This window comes from Acartia tonsa, chromosome 9 (assembly GCF_053477335.1).
Source record: "Acartia tonsa isolate MP-2025a chromosome 9, ASM5347733v1, whole genome shotgun sequence".
Taxonomy (NCBI): domain Eukaryota; kingdom Metazoa; phylum Arthropoda; class Copepoda; order Calanoida; family Acartiidae; genus Acartia; species Acartia tonsa.
The window spans coordinates 29,285,500-29,302,994 of NC_137268.1; the positions used below are offsets into that span (position 1 = coordinate 29,285,500).

The 17,495-nt window shown below is 34.2% G+C and overlaps 2 protein-coding genes across 10 annotated transcripts in view; one reads left to right on the forward strand and one right to left on the reverse strand.

The window, feature by feature from the left end:
* Nucleotides 1-10: 10 nt before the first annotated feature.
* Nucleotides 11-11,895, reverse strand: LOC145328723 (glycosyltransferase 25 family member-like). Of its 5 annotated transcripts, none has more exons than XR_013882575.1 (16): nt 11,514-11,672; nt 10,977-11,118; nt 9,053-9,140; nt 7,714-7,832; nt 7,040-7,161; nt 6,434-6,631; nt 5,678-5,822; nt 4,701-4,828; nt 4,243-4,306; nt 3,637-3,790; nt 3,118-3,227; nt 2,245-2,299; nt 1,433-1,547; nt 804-888; nt 424-624; nt 11-310 (listed from the first exon to the last, which is right to left on the reverse strand). XR_013882575.1 is itself a non-coding variant. In XM_080172528.1 (16 exons), the coding sequence occupies exons 2-16, from the start codon at nt 11,551-11,553 to the stop codon at nt 510-512; spliced, it is 1,680 nt and encodes a 559-aa protein (XP_080028654.1). In that variant the 5' UTR covers nt 11,554-11,575; nt 11,877-11,895; the 3' UTR covers nt 11-509. The 5 variants fall into 5 exon arrangements, 4 of the variants coding, with proteins under 4 accessions (XP_080028654.1, XP_080028653.1, XP_080028652.1 ...); XM_080172528.1 differs by adding an exon at nt 11,877-11,895 and having other exon boundaries at nt 11-624; nt 11,514-11,575; XM_080172527.1 differs by adding an exon at nt 11,842-11,859 and having other exon boundaries at nt 11-624; nt 11,514-11,628.
* Nucleotides 11,896-12,322: 427 nt separating this feature from the next.
* The window catches only part of LOC145328719 (uncharacterized), a 152,061-nt gene continuing 146,888 nt past the window's right edge, over nt 12,323-17,495 (forward strand). For all 5 annotated transcript variants that reach the window (XR_013882562.1, XR_013882563.1, XM_080172519.1 and 2 more), the window contains exon 1: nt 12,323-12,353. The gene's annotated coding sequence lies outside the window, so the exon portion shown is untranslated. The remainder of the gene's footprint in view (nt 12,354-17,495) is intronic.

Here is a 17,495-nt window from a genome sequence, read left to right on the forward strand (position 1 = left end):
AAGTTAATAACTATTTTTTTTTCTTTAAAAGGCATAAAATCTATAATAAAACAAAATAAAAAATACTAAATAAATACAACAGATTCATAAACGAATTAATAGATTTAAACAATTTAACAAGAAAAATAAATATCCCTTTTTCGACTTCTTGAGCATAAAATGGGGGGAGATACAAAACAAATGGGTTAATACACAAACAAGGTAGGTAACAAAATTAATAAATAAGCTCATCTAAACATAAGGCAATAAAAATTGATTAAAAGATGTGATTGTGAAGGTATAGTTATTTATCGCTTCGTATTATAACCAGCTTTCCGCGCATGATAAAATATTAGCTAAAACAAGTTTTGTTAGCACCGAGGTGCCAAAGGCCCAGGCCAACAAGGCATAATTTAATTTCATAATTTTTATTTCAATATTCACGAAAAATTGTCTGTAATACGACGATGCTATACATGATTTTTAGTATGGCCGAGAAACGGTTCTAGTCCAGCGGATATTAATCGGTTTCAAAGCCATTCTGGAATAATATTTGTATGTTCAGTATCAGAGATATATCCATGCTGTCCGGTATAATGAGTTGGATACAACAATCTTGGTGAGGCGCCCACAGCCTTCAAATTTCTATTTAAAAAAAGGATGACAACATCTACAAAAGCGAAGCTCTAAAACGGTAAGACAAACGAACATTAACACTTGTAGAGTGTCAGAACTGAATAATCAGAATTATAAATGATAATTTCGAAACAAATTTTTCAGTAAATTTGTTGATTAAAGGATAATTTTTATGTTTTAATTAATACCTGTTTGGAAATTGATTTGCCCATGTGGTGTTAGGATGTCTATCATACATAATTGGTATGTATTCATCCACTGGAACCATCTTTTCTATAATTAGAAAGGGAATAGTAGCTTTCGAAAAATACAGTAAAGTTGTAAACAAGATACCAGTTAAATGCGCTTATTAGACCAAATAAATAAGAGTTTAATTATACCTACTATGTGTTTGTTCAACATTTAGAACAATTTGACTTAATAAGCGCATTTGACTGGAAGCTTGCTTTACGGAATATTGCGAAAGCTCCTATTCCCTCAATTTCCCGCTAAAATAAACCAATTCTGTGTCTTCTTTGTCAAAAATCAACCAATCACATGTCATCAAAAGACAACCAATAATAATCTGTTATTTGGACAAGGAGACGCCTGATTGGCTCATTTAAGCAGCAAAAACCTTTATACTTTATTTCAGACTAACGGCTGCGTCGTAGAATTTTGGGTTCAAATTGGTAGGGAGTGGGCAGAAAATTTGGCCTCAATCAATTTCGAGACCTATGTGAAGCCTCCTTAAAATGGATTAGTTCGTGGGTTTAGTAGTTATTGAAATCTTAAGCTTCAGACAAATATAAGAGGAATAAAATTTTAATTAATATACCTAAAGGTTTTGGTTCAATTAGTTTTCTAGCTCCTTCTTTTGATATGATGTATCCAAGTGCCCAATATGTGTAATCAACTTTCATTAAAGTTTTGCTTCCCTCCAAAAACCATTCCTAAAGTATTAACTTTAAATGCTGCTAGCTGCCAAACGCCTGAAAGTAGATGGTAAGTCTGCATATAGTTTTAAGCGGCATATGAAGTCCTACAAATAATCTGCAGAGGCTGCTAGCCGCTTCGCTTTGACTTCTTTTTTTAAATAATCGACTGCATGAACATTTATCGCGAAATGCACCAGATCCGAATTCTGTGAAAAGAAGTAGGGGGTAAGAAGAACTTTTAGAGAAAAATATCTATAAAATTTCGGAAAATAACGGTGGCTTCGGCGCTTCCAACACCGTTTCTTCACCCAATTTATAGTTTTTTGAGCGCTTCACGTCTTGACTCAAATCTCTCTGTGTTTACTTTTCATGTGAAAAATATTGTAACATGCTCTCTTTCCTCCCGTCCCCATATTGAGATTTCGGGAATAGTCCCTTTCGTAGCAACGCCCCTTGAGGGGCGATTCGTCGTATTTTTAAAATGGCTTTTAATAGTTTATTTTAGGTAAGGTTATATCGGGTTAGGTGATTGCCCCAGAGTGTTAGACAATTGGCCCCGCAGGGTTAGAGCCACCCACGGGGGCTAGAAATAGGAGAAAAGCTACTCTTAAAAATACAAAGAATCGCCCCTTAAAGGGCGTTGCCACGAAAGGGACTATACCCAAGATTTCTTCCCACAAAATAAAAGACTTGAACGTTCTTGAAGACCAACCTCTGTATCGGGAAGTATTTTTCTTCCAACAAAAGCTAAATCCCACTCGTCTCTTCTAAAAGGTAATATTAATGGTTAAAAAGTTTGGACACTGCTAGTTTGAACCAATCATTAATGATTTTTTTTTCTAAACAAAAAGTAACCTAAGTTTTAAAGCCAATGAATAAGATAACATGGTCATAAAACTTTGGGTACCAATGTAAAAGAGGGGAAAAACGCCCCTAGGGGCCTTTAGGATGGAGGGCTTGGGGGTTGGAGAGGAAGTCGATCTCCACATTTTCATTTGTTGTTTTAAAAAAGAAAAAGTTTCAGCATCCTTGTACGAAGGGAAGCCCAGTAACTCGATTTGTGGCGGTCTATAGCGGCACTCTAAAATATTTTATTTCAAGACAGATTTCTCTTGGGGGGGGGGGGGGGGGGCTGGTGGTACCCTCCCTCAAAATAGTTATAAACCTTCCCGATACCTGTCAGAAGCTGTAATATAGACCATTTTGCTTGAGCGGTGAGCTCGATCTTTCAGTACAGAAACACACACCCACAGATCTTGCTACTTTATTTTAAGGACCAGCGGCTACGCCAAGCCTAGAGGCCTCTAGTGGCACTTTTAATGTTTTTTTTTGTTCAGGTCTCTATGATACCTATTTATGTTGCTTTCAAGTCTCTCAAATATTTAATTTTTTTCGATTTTTTGTGATTTCTTTTGGGAAAGTTGTGGTACCCTATCCCAAAATAGTTATAAACCTTCCCGGGACCTATACCCTGTTAAGGAGAACCCGATCAGTTCAGCGGTTAGCGAGATCCTTCGGTACAGACACACAGACAGACAAACACACATCCTGTTACTTTATTATAAGGATTAATTGTCTCCATTACCTACTCTTTAGCTCTCCTAGAAATGTTTGAAATTTTTCAATGAAAAATGGTTCAAATCTTATATCATCCTCTAGGATCAGAACCATATCATGACTGGAGGTTAAAACTTCCTAAAAGAGTAAAGGTTCATTAAAGTGCATTTAACGATACTTATAAAAGCAGTCCGATTGCCATATATTTTTTCAAAGGCGAAGCTTTTCCATAATTAGAGTCTGTACGTCCGAACGGTTAGCTATTTCCATTAGTTTATCGATTTCACACTTTAGATGATGATTCCTGTAACAACTAGGTATGATTTAGAAAGCGTAGCAACTCTCTAATTGTTACCAGCAAGTCCGTACGTACACTTTATAATCAAGTTATAAAGCTGAATCTTGTATTTAAGTAATTTTTCATCTTGAATAGGAACCGTTATATAATCACTGTTCCCTTAACACGTTTCAGACGGAGAATTAGAATTTGTTACTAAAATGACTCGATAGTACTGAAGTATACGTGCTAGTATGCAAGAATTCTAACCTCCCATATTTTGTAGTGTGACATAAAACATCCAATTTCTCCCCATTTCAAAGGGCGGTCATGATAGGGATCAGAATATCCGGGCAACATGCGGATTTTATTATGTTCAATGTACTCATGGCTCATTGTACTGCCATCCACAGCTGAAATAAACCTAAAAATATGTAATTGTTTTCCTTTCAAGTTGAGGACGATTGCCGTAGGCACCTCCAAAATTTTTGATTTTTAATTTTAACCCCCCCCCAAAAAAAAAAAAAAAGCTTGGACGCCCTTGCCTCTATGATATTAAGATTACCCCCCCCCCCCCCACCAAAAAAAACAACCAGTAATATGTTGTTTGAAAAATACAGAACCTTGGTAAAATTGAGAAAATTAGAACTGACTAAGTAAATACAATGGAATGAAATAAACTGTAGATACATTTATATAAACATACATATTTTATAGCATGACTGACAGGACTGACAGACCAAGTAATTAGCTTTACACAAAAAAATATAAGCAGTTTATCATAAATATGATCTGAGAAATTTCAATTCCCCACATGGCGTGAGGGACGGACGGACAAAGTGAATTATGGAGCAGCTTCACTAATAATAAGCTTACTTTGCATCTATGCCCAATAAATCAAAGTTATACTTCAATCTCTCTCTTCTTTCAGGCCTACGCTCTGAAAGTAATTATATGAAAGACCCTAAACAAGGATGACAACATCCATATGTAACGAAGCACAAAAAAGGAAAATTGATTTTTTAAAGAGCAGATGCTAGTATATTAGTGGTCATAAATCAACAACAATTTTATAGAAAACTAGCGGCTTCGCCCCTAGCCTCTAGGGGCTTTGCCCCAAGAGGTAATTTTTAAAAAATAAGATTGGAGCTGCCCTAGTATCAATTTCAAAATTTTCGGGAAAAAAAATTAGATCTGCCCCAGTATCAAATTCAAAATTAAAAAAAAAAAATGGGGGGAATTTTTTTGTTTTTTTGGGGGGTACTAATAGTTTAGGTTGTTTAAGAGTCATATCAAAACATCAGTAGAAATTATGCGAAATATAAGCAACTTACCCAAGTTTATAACATATATTTCATCTAAACCTAGCTTTGTTTTATCAGGTACTTGTGGCATGTAGCTCATTAAACTTTCGTCTATTTTTATTGGAGGATGTCTTGTCGTTGTTTCTAGTAGGGTGTACCTAAATTAATAAAATAAGGCTTTCCCCGTAAGTGCCTATCGTGCATAATGGGAAGCCCCGCAGAATTAGGACAGCACAGGTATCAGGGCTTCCCGCAGTGGTAAGGCTTATGAAAACATTAACTATGCCTTGTAAATATTACATTATTTTATAACTTTTAACAAACTTAAACTAAGTTGATTTGTGTAAACCCAATATCCAATTTTGGCCTGCTTTTTGTAAAAAGGCATAAAATAAATTGCCATTTTCAAAATGCTTAGCAGCAGGGTGCCGGAGCCGTATAATTTTGATGCGGCTCCGGCTCCAGCTCCGGCTCCTGCTCCGGCTACAGCTCCGGCTCCGGCTCCTACCTTAAAAATAATATATCAATTTTTTTTCATTATTGAATTTGATGAAATAAAATAAATAATGTAAAATATTTTGCTTTTATTTGATTAAAGCTATATAAAAGTAGAAGGATGTGTGTCTATTTGTTAAGTAACAATAGTTTTTTCAGTTTATTATATGGAAATAGACCGTTGCCAAATTATAATATTACTTTAAAAAATCATTTTTAGCTAGTCCGGAGCCGGAGCCGTTTTTAACGAAAAATACGGTTCCGGATCCGGATCCGGCTCCACCAAAAATGTTGCTGCTCCCTGCTCCCGGCTCCGGCTCCAGAACACTGCTTAGCAGTTAATTATACTAAAATAAGTTATAGCCAAAAAGCGAAATAAATCTAAAAAAATGTTTGAGGGGCAGATGTAGAGGTCGTCAATTCTACTAAGTGTTGACCTTCAAAGGACAGCTGAAATTAAGTATAGGTTTCGTGATTTTAATTTCTTTGTTGGTATAAGCCGTTAACAATACCTCAGAGTTTCCAAATCATGAGCCAAATTTTGATCCTCCTCTAATGGAAGCATAATGATTCCATAATCTTGTTGATTACAAACATACATAGGTATATTGTTCAAGGTACAGGACAGGGCGAATACAATCATGTCATCATCAGGACCTGAATAATAGCTAGGGTTGGGCCGGATACTGTTATGGCCGGATACTGTTTTGGCCGGATAATTACCGGATATCCGGCGTCAAAAATCAGCCGGATACCATGTAACCGGATAGTTTTAATATCCGGTATCCGGCCGGATATTGAAAATTACCGGATATACGGCCAGACCGGATATCCGGCCCAACCCTAATAATAGCACAATTACAATTCATATCATTCAACATTTAATCCATCCTAATATCTTAAGGGATAAGTCAATTGACGATAAAGTTATGTTTATCGCAAAAAATATTCTTCTGTAAAATGCAACTATTAGCTGAAAAGTTTAGAAAAAGCTAGTTTTCCAACCAATTCAAGATTTTTAAAGAGTACCCAAAGTTTTTCAGCCAACATAAATAAAATTTTATTATAAAACGTTGTATACAAATGTGACTGTGCATTCAGTTTACAACTTCATTGGTCCGTTTGACTGTCTGTCATGCTACAAAAGACATGTTATTGTTATAAAGGTTTTATGAATCCTTATTTGCTTGACATCCCGTTCTCTCTCCCTATTTTATGTCAAATGAACATCTTCGCTACTTATTGATGTTCATCAATAATGTATTTACCTGGGTAGTCTTTTATTTGAGATGGGTGGAAGCTAATAAAATCAGACTCTTGTAATCTAAGATCTATAAGTTGACTGGAGTGAACCATAGCGACCTCGTGGCAACCAACAGCTGTTCTTTTTCTTATGGAATTGTAATCATCTGATCTTGCGTAGTAATAATCATCTTTCATTGCGCCCCAGAAATTACTGTATGCTCCTAAACATAAGTTTAAGATATTTTCTATTACTCCTTCGAAACCGATTAATACACACTGGATTTAAACCGGGTCAAAGCCATAATGAAAAATCCTGAATCAATTTTGTTAGGTCGGGCCTTCGGGTTAACAAAACTAAAATAATTTTTCATTTTAATATCCGCGGAAATAATAGATATGTAACTATTAAACATTGCAACATATTTTTAGTAGTGAAGCTACTTTATAATTTAAAATATAGTCATTTTGAAAAGAAACTATAAAAAAACATAGGCATTTTTATTGATAATCTATCATTCTATATTGTATGTAAGTACTCACAAATTCATACTTCTAAACTGGTTAACTCTATAGGTAATATGCGCCGACGACGGACTGAGTAAACTTGAAATAAAAAAGTTTTTAAATACCCAGAGAGGTAAGAAGAGGAGCAACTACGGATAAATTGTTGCTGATCAAATCTAGTAGAACTGAAGGCTCCAGTAAAAGTACATCAGAGTCAAGATTCCAGAAATAGTCGCTCCGGTCATATCTAAAACGGCGACGATTTCTCTCAAATTGCCTAGTAGAGCTCAGAAACCCCCTCACCTCTCCTTCCCTTATTTTGAAATAAATTGGAAATGTGGGAGGGGGGGGGGAGAGATTTGGTTGTTTGTTTATTAGTTTAGGTTAAGTTAAGGTTGCCACGCCGGCAAAGGCCCCCCTGCAGGGTTTATGCAAACTTAGAAAAAGCTACACCTTATTTTCAATTTGTTTTAAAAATGGGGAGGGGGTTAATGCTCGAAAGACACTTTAAGAGAAAGCATCTAATAAAAAAATACAATTTATTTATTTATATAAAAGTTAAAACAGGACTGTAAGTAAACGCTATCTACGCAGAAAAAACTATCGCCCCTTCTTATCATCAAGTATTATAAAATATACTTCTTAAAGGAAGTGTGCAAGAAATACACCGCTCTAACTGATGTAAGACTGTCACGAGTAGGCTTTAAGGCTTTAAATTTGGGGTATTGGGTCTACTTGTGGCAGTCCCTCTACAGTTAGTGCGGTGTATTTCTTGCAGGCTTCCTTTAATCCAAGAAACCTGGCCAAATCTAAAGAATTCTGTCGCATATTCATGATATGATGAAACTTTGCAGGCGTCCAGCCTACCGAAGAATGTTCTCCAGGCAGTAAACAAGGGTCGGAACAGTTTTCCAAGTCCTGAATTCGTTTATCACATCAAGCCTAGCCGTTGAATAACGGGATACACCACGAGATCTTATCTTAGTGTATCCCTGAACCAAATATTGCTCAATGATGTGCATCATCATATAGTTAAAAGCCCTTTAGACAACCAACCCTTTGCTTGCACCACCCTTGTCCGGACGTCTAGAACTGTAAATTGTAATTAGTTGCGCCTGTTTCGGGCCATGTCATTACCCCTATTTTTAACCATTTATGTCGCGCAACTGGATAGCAGCAGTAGGAATCTTTTTTAACTTCTTGTTATGACGTTGTGTTGGGTCGATATTCAAACCCATCCCCGTATCTTCCCGACAACAAGCGATATGTCAGTGTCGGGTTTTATATATGTACATTAACTTATTAAGATATATAAGTTTTCCGGAATTTTAATGTTAGGGGGAGATTAGAAATCTGCATCAAATTTCAAGGATTTTTTATAAAATTCGTTTTTTTTGTATAATTCTTTATCTAAAAGCGGAAATGCATTTTAAGTTAATTAATTTTGACCAATAGGATAGGTGGATTTTAAACTACCTGCGCTCTAATTGGTTGAATGATGTACGCCATCCAATCAGAGCGCCGATTTTTTAAATCCACCAATCACAGATGCCAAAATTAATTAACTTAAATTGCATTTCCGCTTTTAGATAAAGAATTGTAGAAAAAACGAATTTTATAAAAAATTCTCAAAATTTGATGCAGATTTCAAATCTCCCCCTAACTTTAAAATTCCGGAAAACTTATATATCTTAATGTACATGTATCTTCAAATATATTATCCTAAAGGGACTAGGTAAAAAGAATTTCTTATCATCTTATTTTTAAACCTGAACATTCCACAATAACTCAAAAATTTAACCGTTTCAGTTCTAAATTTTAGGGAAGGTTCAATTAGGTTTATGGATGGTTTTAGGGCAATTCTTCTTTTGAATGAAACTTGCAAGTGGTTTAGGGCTATTTTACTGCCCTAACTCACTCAAATGCTATGGATATATCATGTAGCCGTTATTAAGTAGTAAGGATTTTTTTGCCTAAAGCTTAAAATTTAAATGACTACTGAACCGATTGGGTTCTGTATTTTAGGTAAGCTTCACATAGGTCCTGTGATGGCTTTATGCTATATATTTACAGATTTAAGAGCCCAAAGATGCTAAGGGCTTATCCGCTAGTATTTCATATAAAGCAAAATGAATCACCTTTATAATCTTATGGTATTCTTGGCAAGAAGATTTGTTAAACCAATGATTCAGAATTTCTAAACTATTATCAGAGTTGTGGTGGCTCCTGAAAAATGATAGTTATTTATCGCAACGTATTAAAAACAGATTTCCGCGGATCAAATTAAAACGATATAATATGAATTTACTTCCTGTAATGTTAGCCCCGAAGAGCCGAAGGCCTGGGCTAACGAGACTGTATTAATATTATGATTTTTTATTTTAATATTTATCGAAAATTTTCTATAATACGTAACATTACGGTACATGATTTTTACAGTATGGCTGAGAACCGGTTCTAATCCAGTGGATATTATTCAGTTTCGAAGCCATACTAGAATGTTTGTTATTAAAAGAACAATATTTTGAAAGCTTTTTTGTTATATTTCTAAACATATAAAGGGGGGGGGGGGAGGGTTAATGCAACCATCTCGTAATCAATGTATAAATGGCACTTAGAATTCGAATTTCCATTTAAAATTTTGCATGAGTAATCCTTGGTAGGTCTATTTTCCCTAAATCGAACAAAAAGTTGAAAAAGTAAGGGCTAACGGCTCAGCCGTTTAGCCGTTTTTGGCCATTTTTAGGGCAAATCTGTCATAAATTACGTAGGAATCAACTTTTTAAAACATATTTTTGCTTAAAATCATGTAAAATGATACAAAAAAAAACATTTTTAGATTTCTAGTACCAGTAGCTAGAACCGTTTGAAAACGTTTTGGAGCAGCAAAGAAAATTATGTGGAGATAGGTTTCGTGATGATTTGCCTTAAAAATAAGCCAAAAAATGGCTAAACGGCTGAGCCGTTAGCCGTTACTTTTCCAACTTTTTGTTCGATTTAGGGAAAATAGACCTACCTAGGATTACTCATGCTAAATATCAGATCGAAATTCGAATTCTAAAATTCGATGGTTGCATTAACCCCCCCCCCCCCCTTTTTTTTATTGCTTTTCTAAATTTTAGATTCGTGTCAGACATCTTAAATTTGTTCAATCAACTTCATATTTAGCACGAAGATTCCTGTAATAGTAGGTACAATTTTTAAAGAGCAGCAACTGAGATTAATGTTCGTATAAAACATGATGTAATTCGGCTTTTTATGAAAAACAATTTTTATTTGATTTAATTTTTCCTTTTCTCTCTTTTTTAAAGTGAAGCTTTTCTATAATTAGTGTCGGTCCGTACATCCGTCCGTCCGAGACAGATAGCGTTTTTTGTTACTTTAGGCATGTTAGAATAGTCCTATTGATTTCAAACTTTGCACGGTGATTCCTGTAGTAGTTAGTTACGATTTAGAAAGTGTAACAACTCTATAATCATTACCAGAATGTCCGTACTTCCATTTTAAACATGTTGATTTTTTACTCTTTTAACAACTAATTTTTATGTGATCTTATTATCCGATTTTTGGTATACTGATTCCTGGGACAACAGAGTACAATATTATAAGCAAAGCAACTCTATAATCAAGTCCTAAAATGTAAGTATGTCCATAACAATTATCCTGTATCAAGAAATTTTTCAACAAATTTGCTCACAATTTTCCTTTGTCTCTTACCTATTCATTTATATTCTGATTATTTAGTTCTGACACTATACAAGTATTAATGTCCGTTTGTCCAACCGCTTCAGAGCTTCGCTTTTATGGATAATGTTATCCTTGTTTAAATATGGACTCCTTAGACTTTTAGGCACAATATTCCAAGCTAGGAATTTCTATAATCAATGTCTATATTATTATTAAGCATCCATTTTTAAAACAGGTAATTTTGTTATAGACTTTGTTATAGATGTTGAATATCAAATGCGTTTGTCAGTCAACTTTATATTTGTAAATGTTTTCTTGGCTGAACTATCTATGTTCAGCTTAGCTTCAATGAATATATCCATCCTTATTTCTTACCTAAAATAAAGTGTAATTCTATCCTTAGGATATTGAAGATTGTGTAGTAGTGTGAGGAAATATGGCAAGACATGGGCCTTGTTTCTCACTAATATAGAGATAAACACTGTTGGCTCCCCAGTGTCAGCATCCTCACACCAAACTAGAGAAAACTTGTTATGCTTCCATCATATGGATGGTTTCTTAAGGAATTTACCTAACGCTGCAAAAAATTTGAATAGTTTTTACCTCATTCTAGCATTTGACGGTATTTGCACTACTACTCATAAAGAGTATCGAGAGCTTTGTATAAAAAAAAGATTCTAAGTTGGCAAGAAATGCAAAAAAAAATAATTCGACGGCAGCGACACGGTTTCGCAATCGTAACTTTATAGTAAAACATTGTTTTAAAGTCACAACATACCAATTGGAAACTTCCCCTATATTATCATTTAAATTGAACTCTATTGTGATAAACACTTTATTTTTATGGGATCTCAAAAGTAGACCCCCCCCCCCCCCTTCCTTTTATGAATTATAATTGTAAGCATAACATTCCTGGCATCAAAAAGAGAAAAGACAATAAAATGAAATTCATGTTGATACACGGGCAAGTACTCCTCCAACCAAGCATTATTTTACAGAGATTGGTTTTTGAATCGAGTTAACTTCTCTTTATTGTTGAATGCCGCACTCTGCGCTATGTTACGTTGCCAACTAAAATATAATTTTTCTTAGATTATAAAAATAAAATTCTTTAATATTATTCAAAGATTTAACAGAAAAACAAAGCTAGCAGGGTTAGGAAATAGATTTTGAAAATTATTGGAAAAATGTATTTATTTTGATTTTTAATTGGCAAATGAAACAAAATGCGGCATTCAACTATGTTATCGAGTGATTGATTTAAACACAGACGACCTTTTTTTTCAAAATCCAATCTCAGTTATGATGAGTTCATCTGAAAAATATCACGAAAAAACACATTATAACTTATCACAATTTCGAATTGTTAATCTCTTGTGTAGGCTCGTAAAGAGTCATGGTCATATAATTCATGGATTTTATCATACATAAACTTAAACAAGAACAAAATATTATCATATTCACCACCATACTTTTTGTTCAGAACTATACAGTGAAAATCAACAAGAAAGTAGTAAATAGCTTCAATGGTTGCAAGATATTCTTTAGGTTTTCCTTTCTGGTATCTCCAGAATATTGTCCTCCTACTGCTGATTTCAACTCGGGGTAGTCCTAGAATAAACAATTAAATTAACTGTAATCGAAAATTAATCAAAAACTAGTTAGGTTTTCTGCATTTAATATTGTTAAAAACTTACATAAAAAAACTAATTATAACGACCAAGCTAATATTGCTTGATTCACTTCTACAAGAGACAAAATGAATTGAAAATGATTGCTAAAATCGAAATATATCTTCATGTCTTAGAATAGTGTAATTTTTTTAAAAATAGGTTGAAAAACATACTAACTTTAAAAAAACTAATTGAAATTGCATGGTAAAGTAAAGAAGAAAAATTAACACAGTCAAATGCTATTTGCAAGTCAGAAAGACATCAAATTATTTCTATTACTTTTTATCACACAGACAAAGGTTGTTCAATTCATAGGTTGGTTATAGGTAAAATGGTTGTTTATAAGTTCAAACAAAACAATTTACCTCAAATAAATAATTATTTATCTAACCGTATTATAAGACAGCTTTCCGCGTATATCAAAATGAAAAATAATAACATTGAAACCAAAAACAAAATTGGTATTAATTTTATAATTTTCATTTTAATATTCGTAGAAAATTGTCTGTAATACTATGTTATACATTATTCTCAAGTATGACTGAGAACCGGTTCTAATCTAATCGGTTTCAAAGTCATGCTGGAAAAGCATTCCATCACAATCTGTGATTGAATCTCATCCCCATACATGAGAACATTATATTTGTTAACTGAACACTACAAGCTGACCTGCTAATGCTGGATGCTGAACCATGCCATAACATTGGTTCCAGGTGCTGTCTATAAACACTATTTTAGTGAAGCCAAAATTTGTATTACTTGCTCCTTCTAAACTGCCGTTGTCTTGTAAGTTTTCTTCCTTGTTAGGTAGAAAAAACACTTTATTATTTCATACTATCAACAGGATTTGTTAAGTTATTCAATTCTTTTATACCTATGGATATTATTCAGGGGGTTTGTATGTACATGATTAACTTCAATTAGAATGTTTGCTTGTTTTAATTCTAAAGGGATAAGAAATTGAACACTAATCCAAAGTTGAACTAGTTAATCAATATTTTTTTTTAATTAGGTGGGTAATAGTTTTTTTAGGACCAGTGTAATTTATACCTAGTCCATTGCACAATTCTCTCAAGTCTAACGTAACAATTTTTGTGATAAAAAATTGTGTACCTATCGTAGTTTTTTTTAAGGGTTAGGAAAGTTTAGAGGGGTTACGGTTCCTTTAGACATCTTTGATATTTAACTTTGGTTTATATTTTGCAATGTTAATCAAACAATCAAGTGTTCTTTAACCTGTGCGCATGACTCTAAAATTTGTTCCAGCCTGCGGCTACCGTTACCAGGAAATACCAGGACAGCCTAGCCACATACATAGATTAGGATCTATTTTAACTCAAAGATTTAAAGGGATAAGACAATGACTAATAAATTGATGAACATACTCAATGACGATACACAAAATTATCTTCTGTAGATTACAATTAGTAGTTGAAATGGATGGACACTCAACATAATGAACCAACTAATTGATATTCAATAAAAGTCCCCAAAGTTATGAAGCAATGAAATATGAAAAAGCTATTATAAAACTTTGGGGACTATTGTAATAATGTAACACCCTAATGTCCCCTCCTTACATGCTAAGCTAAAGAGGAATTTTCTACCTAGTTAATTTGAAATCTTCCATTGTTTTATATATTTTACAATTTTATAGATGTATGCCTTTTCTGTGGAATAATCTGGAATATTTGGAAAGGTGAACATTTTGACATGATGCGGGGCCAAAACCGCGGCATGGACTGCGGTTGATTTACCCTCCACCTCTCTGGATTAACATAGTTTCATTCAGATTTTAAAATATATCTACTGTGATAGAGGATTGGCATGATTCAAATAAGATATACTAGCTGATATGAACTTACTTAAGAAATTCTTTTGAGTATTTTTTTCTAGGGGCGAATTCTGTTGGGAGGGTGGAGTTATCCTCCTCAAAAATATTAATAAATCTTTTAGGATTATATAAGAACTTTACTGTGAAGAAGAACCATATCGGTCAAGCAAGATCTTAAGCTACACACACACAGACACAATACTGTTACTTTCATAAATAGATTGCATAAGGATCTAAAGGGAACTAAAGGATCTAAGGGAACATTCCAAATCCTCCTTCAGTAGATTAAAATCAATGGTAAAAACGTTCGGATACTCAACTTTATCAACCAACAAACAAATCAAAATTCACTGAAAGTCCATAAAAGTGTTAAGTAAATGAATAAGAAAACGTTATTATGAAACTTTGGGGACTACTGTAATAAACAGCCGAATGTCTATTCCCTCGCTGGGATTACTGGTATTTAAATGAAACTATTGCCTGCTGTGTTTGATGATATCAATATGAATAGGTAGTTGTACTGTTGGAAATACAGGCTGCAGACTCTCCACAGGTACATAACATGTGTAGCAGAAATATTTCCTAAGTTTATTGTCTCTTTTCAGATGGAGTACCCACCCATTCTTTTAAAAACTCACCTTTTTGAACTTTCTCTTCCGTTATCCATCTTGTCCCTATTTTTTTCACTTTCCCTCCTTTTTTCTCCCATTCACAAAGTTGTGTTCCCGGAAAATGAAAGTTGAAATAGTTGCAAAATACTGTTAATGCATTTTTGGCGCAGGATAAATTTCAATAAGAGGTAGGGTTATAGCACCCAAAACTTTTATTACCCATTACCCTCCCACCAGAAGTCCTTGCTTTTATCTGCAAATAGTGCTACATTACCTACTTTTATAGTTGGTTAGTAAAAAAAGCTTCATAAAAATTTAGGCTTAAGGAATCATTGAGTATAATAGATGTAAAAAAAAGGACACTTTCCTGGATTTGAAACACTTTGGACATGGTTCTCTAACAGGTTGTTCATTCACTAGTTCTGTGCTGCTTATTTTTAAACCTTTGAATGGGTTCTCCTTGATTCAGGGTAATGGTTGAAACTTAAATGTGATAATAAGGTTGGAAACTAGCAAGTTTTGTAACAACCATAAATAACCCCGCGACTGTAACATCCGCTAATTGTCGGGAAGGTGATAGGTTCGAATCTCAGCCCGACGCAGGGACATAAAGACTTAAAAATGATTCCTAATGCTGCTATGTCAGGTGCTCGACATTAATAGTAGGAGGAATGCCTTTGCCAAAATAAGGTGTAACAGTTAGGACTTCCTGACAAGGGTTGTGCAATCAAATGGCTCCCTGTAGGTAGGACGTTTGGCCACGTAATAATGCAAATTTTCGTTTTTAGATATACTAAAATAAGAACTAATCCCGTCATCTGGAAGTTATCCAGTTTAAAATTGAAAAATATAGGAATCTGGTAGTATTGTTAATATCCACCCCTAACAAACATATCCTAGAAAACTTCTTACTAAAACCTGCGGGAATATTAAATCTCATGAACTTTTCTTTACCTAACCTAACCTGAGGCACTTCAGAACAAAACCCTGCCTGTGAGAGGACTAATTTTTCACTCTGGACAGGTCCCCCATGCTGAATACTCCAGCTTAAATCACCTGCAAACAAAATCCGCGTAATTTTTGTTAAAAAAATATGCAGCTGATTTTTCCCACTCCTTTGATGAAAATAAATCCAAATAAAGGCCAAAATTGTACACAAGGGTAATATATGAAGATGTTTTTACTATTTCCAACTTATATAGCACTGCGACTCTGATAGGAAATTGACAACATATTCATATGTGCTGTACTAAATCAATCATTACTTGGACTAATTTAACCAAATTAGTTTTTTTTTTAGGTTTTTGATAATTCATACAACCCCCTTAAGTTATTCATTACAATAAAATACAATTTTAAAATTTATTTACTGTGTAAATATGCATAAATATGACGTTTTTACTGACAATTAGGTTGATTTTTACTCAAGGCATATTTCATGTAGACAATAAATTGATTATAACTTTCGTTCTATTTAAGATAAATTGATGAAATAAAAAGTATATTCAATTTTATTAAGCTGAGAAGTCACTTATTGATTTTAAGAAATAATAAACCCCTTTGAGTGGGGGAGGGGGGGGGGCGTTGAGTATCGAAAAAAGAAACTAATGTAAATTTCTTTTCTATTGTGGGTTTTAATGATTCATATAGCAGCCAAACTGTTTTTAGGCAATACCCATTTGTCTGTCTGTCTGTCTGTCCATCTGTATGTCTGTCCTTTTGTCTGTCTGTCCCACCACTTGTCTGTCTATCTGTCTAACTGCCTCTCTTTTGGATTTCAATGAATCATCTAGCATAGCCTAATTGTAATTTGTTAATGCCTCAAAGACTGTCTATTACTATTTACCTGTCCCTCTGTCCGTCTGTCTATCCCTCCGTCTGTCTGATCATTCACAGGTTCTCTATTGGATTTTATCTAATTAATTGTCTATTATATTTCTCCCTCCCAACATTAACTTTGAGCACTATTGTAAAATATATTAAAAGTTATAAACATATATCTATCAAGATCATTAAAGGAATTAATTCAATTTTTTTTTTTTTTGGGGGGGGTTTAATGCAACCATCTCGTAATCAATGTGCAAATTGCACTTAGAATTCGAATTTCATTACAAAACTTGGCATGAGTAATCCTTGGTATATCTATTTTCCCAAAATGAAACAAAAAGTTAGAAAAGTGACGGCTAACAGCTGGCGGCTTAGTCGTTTAGCCGTTTTTGGGCTATATTCAGGGCAAAACTATCATTAATTACATAGGAATCAACTTTTTAAAACATATTTTTGCTTTAAATATCCATTTTTAAAATTTCTTGTACCAGCTGCTAAATGGTTAGAACTGGCTGAAAAAGGCTGGGAGCGGCTAAGAGTATGAAGAGTAGATAGGGCTTTTGACATGTCTAGGGGTAGGTTTTTATTGGTACCGAGCTCAAAAATACTACTATAAATAGTGGGGGTCCATCCATTTGGCAGCTGGGGCTGTTACACAGACTGTTAAAAATCAACCTAGAGACACGTCACAAGCCCTATCTACTCATTCTACTCTTGGCCGCTCCCAGCTGAGCTGGGGCTGTTAGCAAGCTGCCATATGGATTTTGTGTGGTATTTTTGAGCTCAGCACACATAAAAACCTACCCTTAGACACATCAAAAGCCCTATCTACTCATCATACTCTTGACCACTCCCAGCTGTTTCCAGCCAGTTCTAACTGTTAAGTGGGTGGTACTGAAAATTAAAATATGGTTATTGGTATAATTTAACATACATTAAAGCAAAAGTA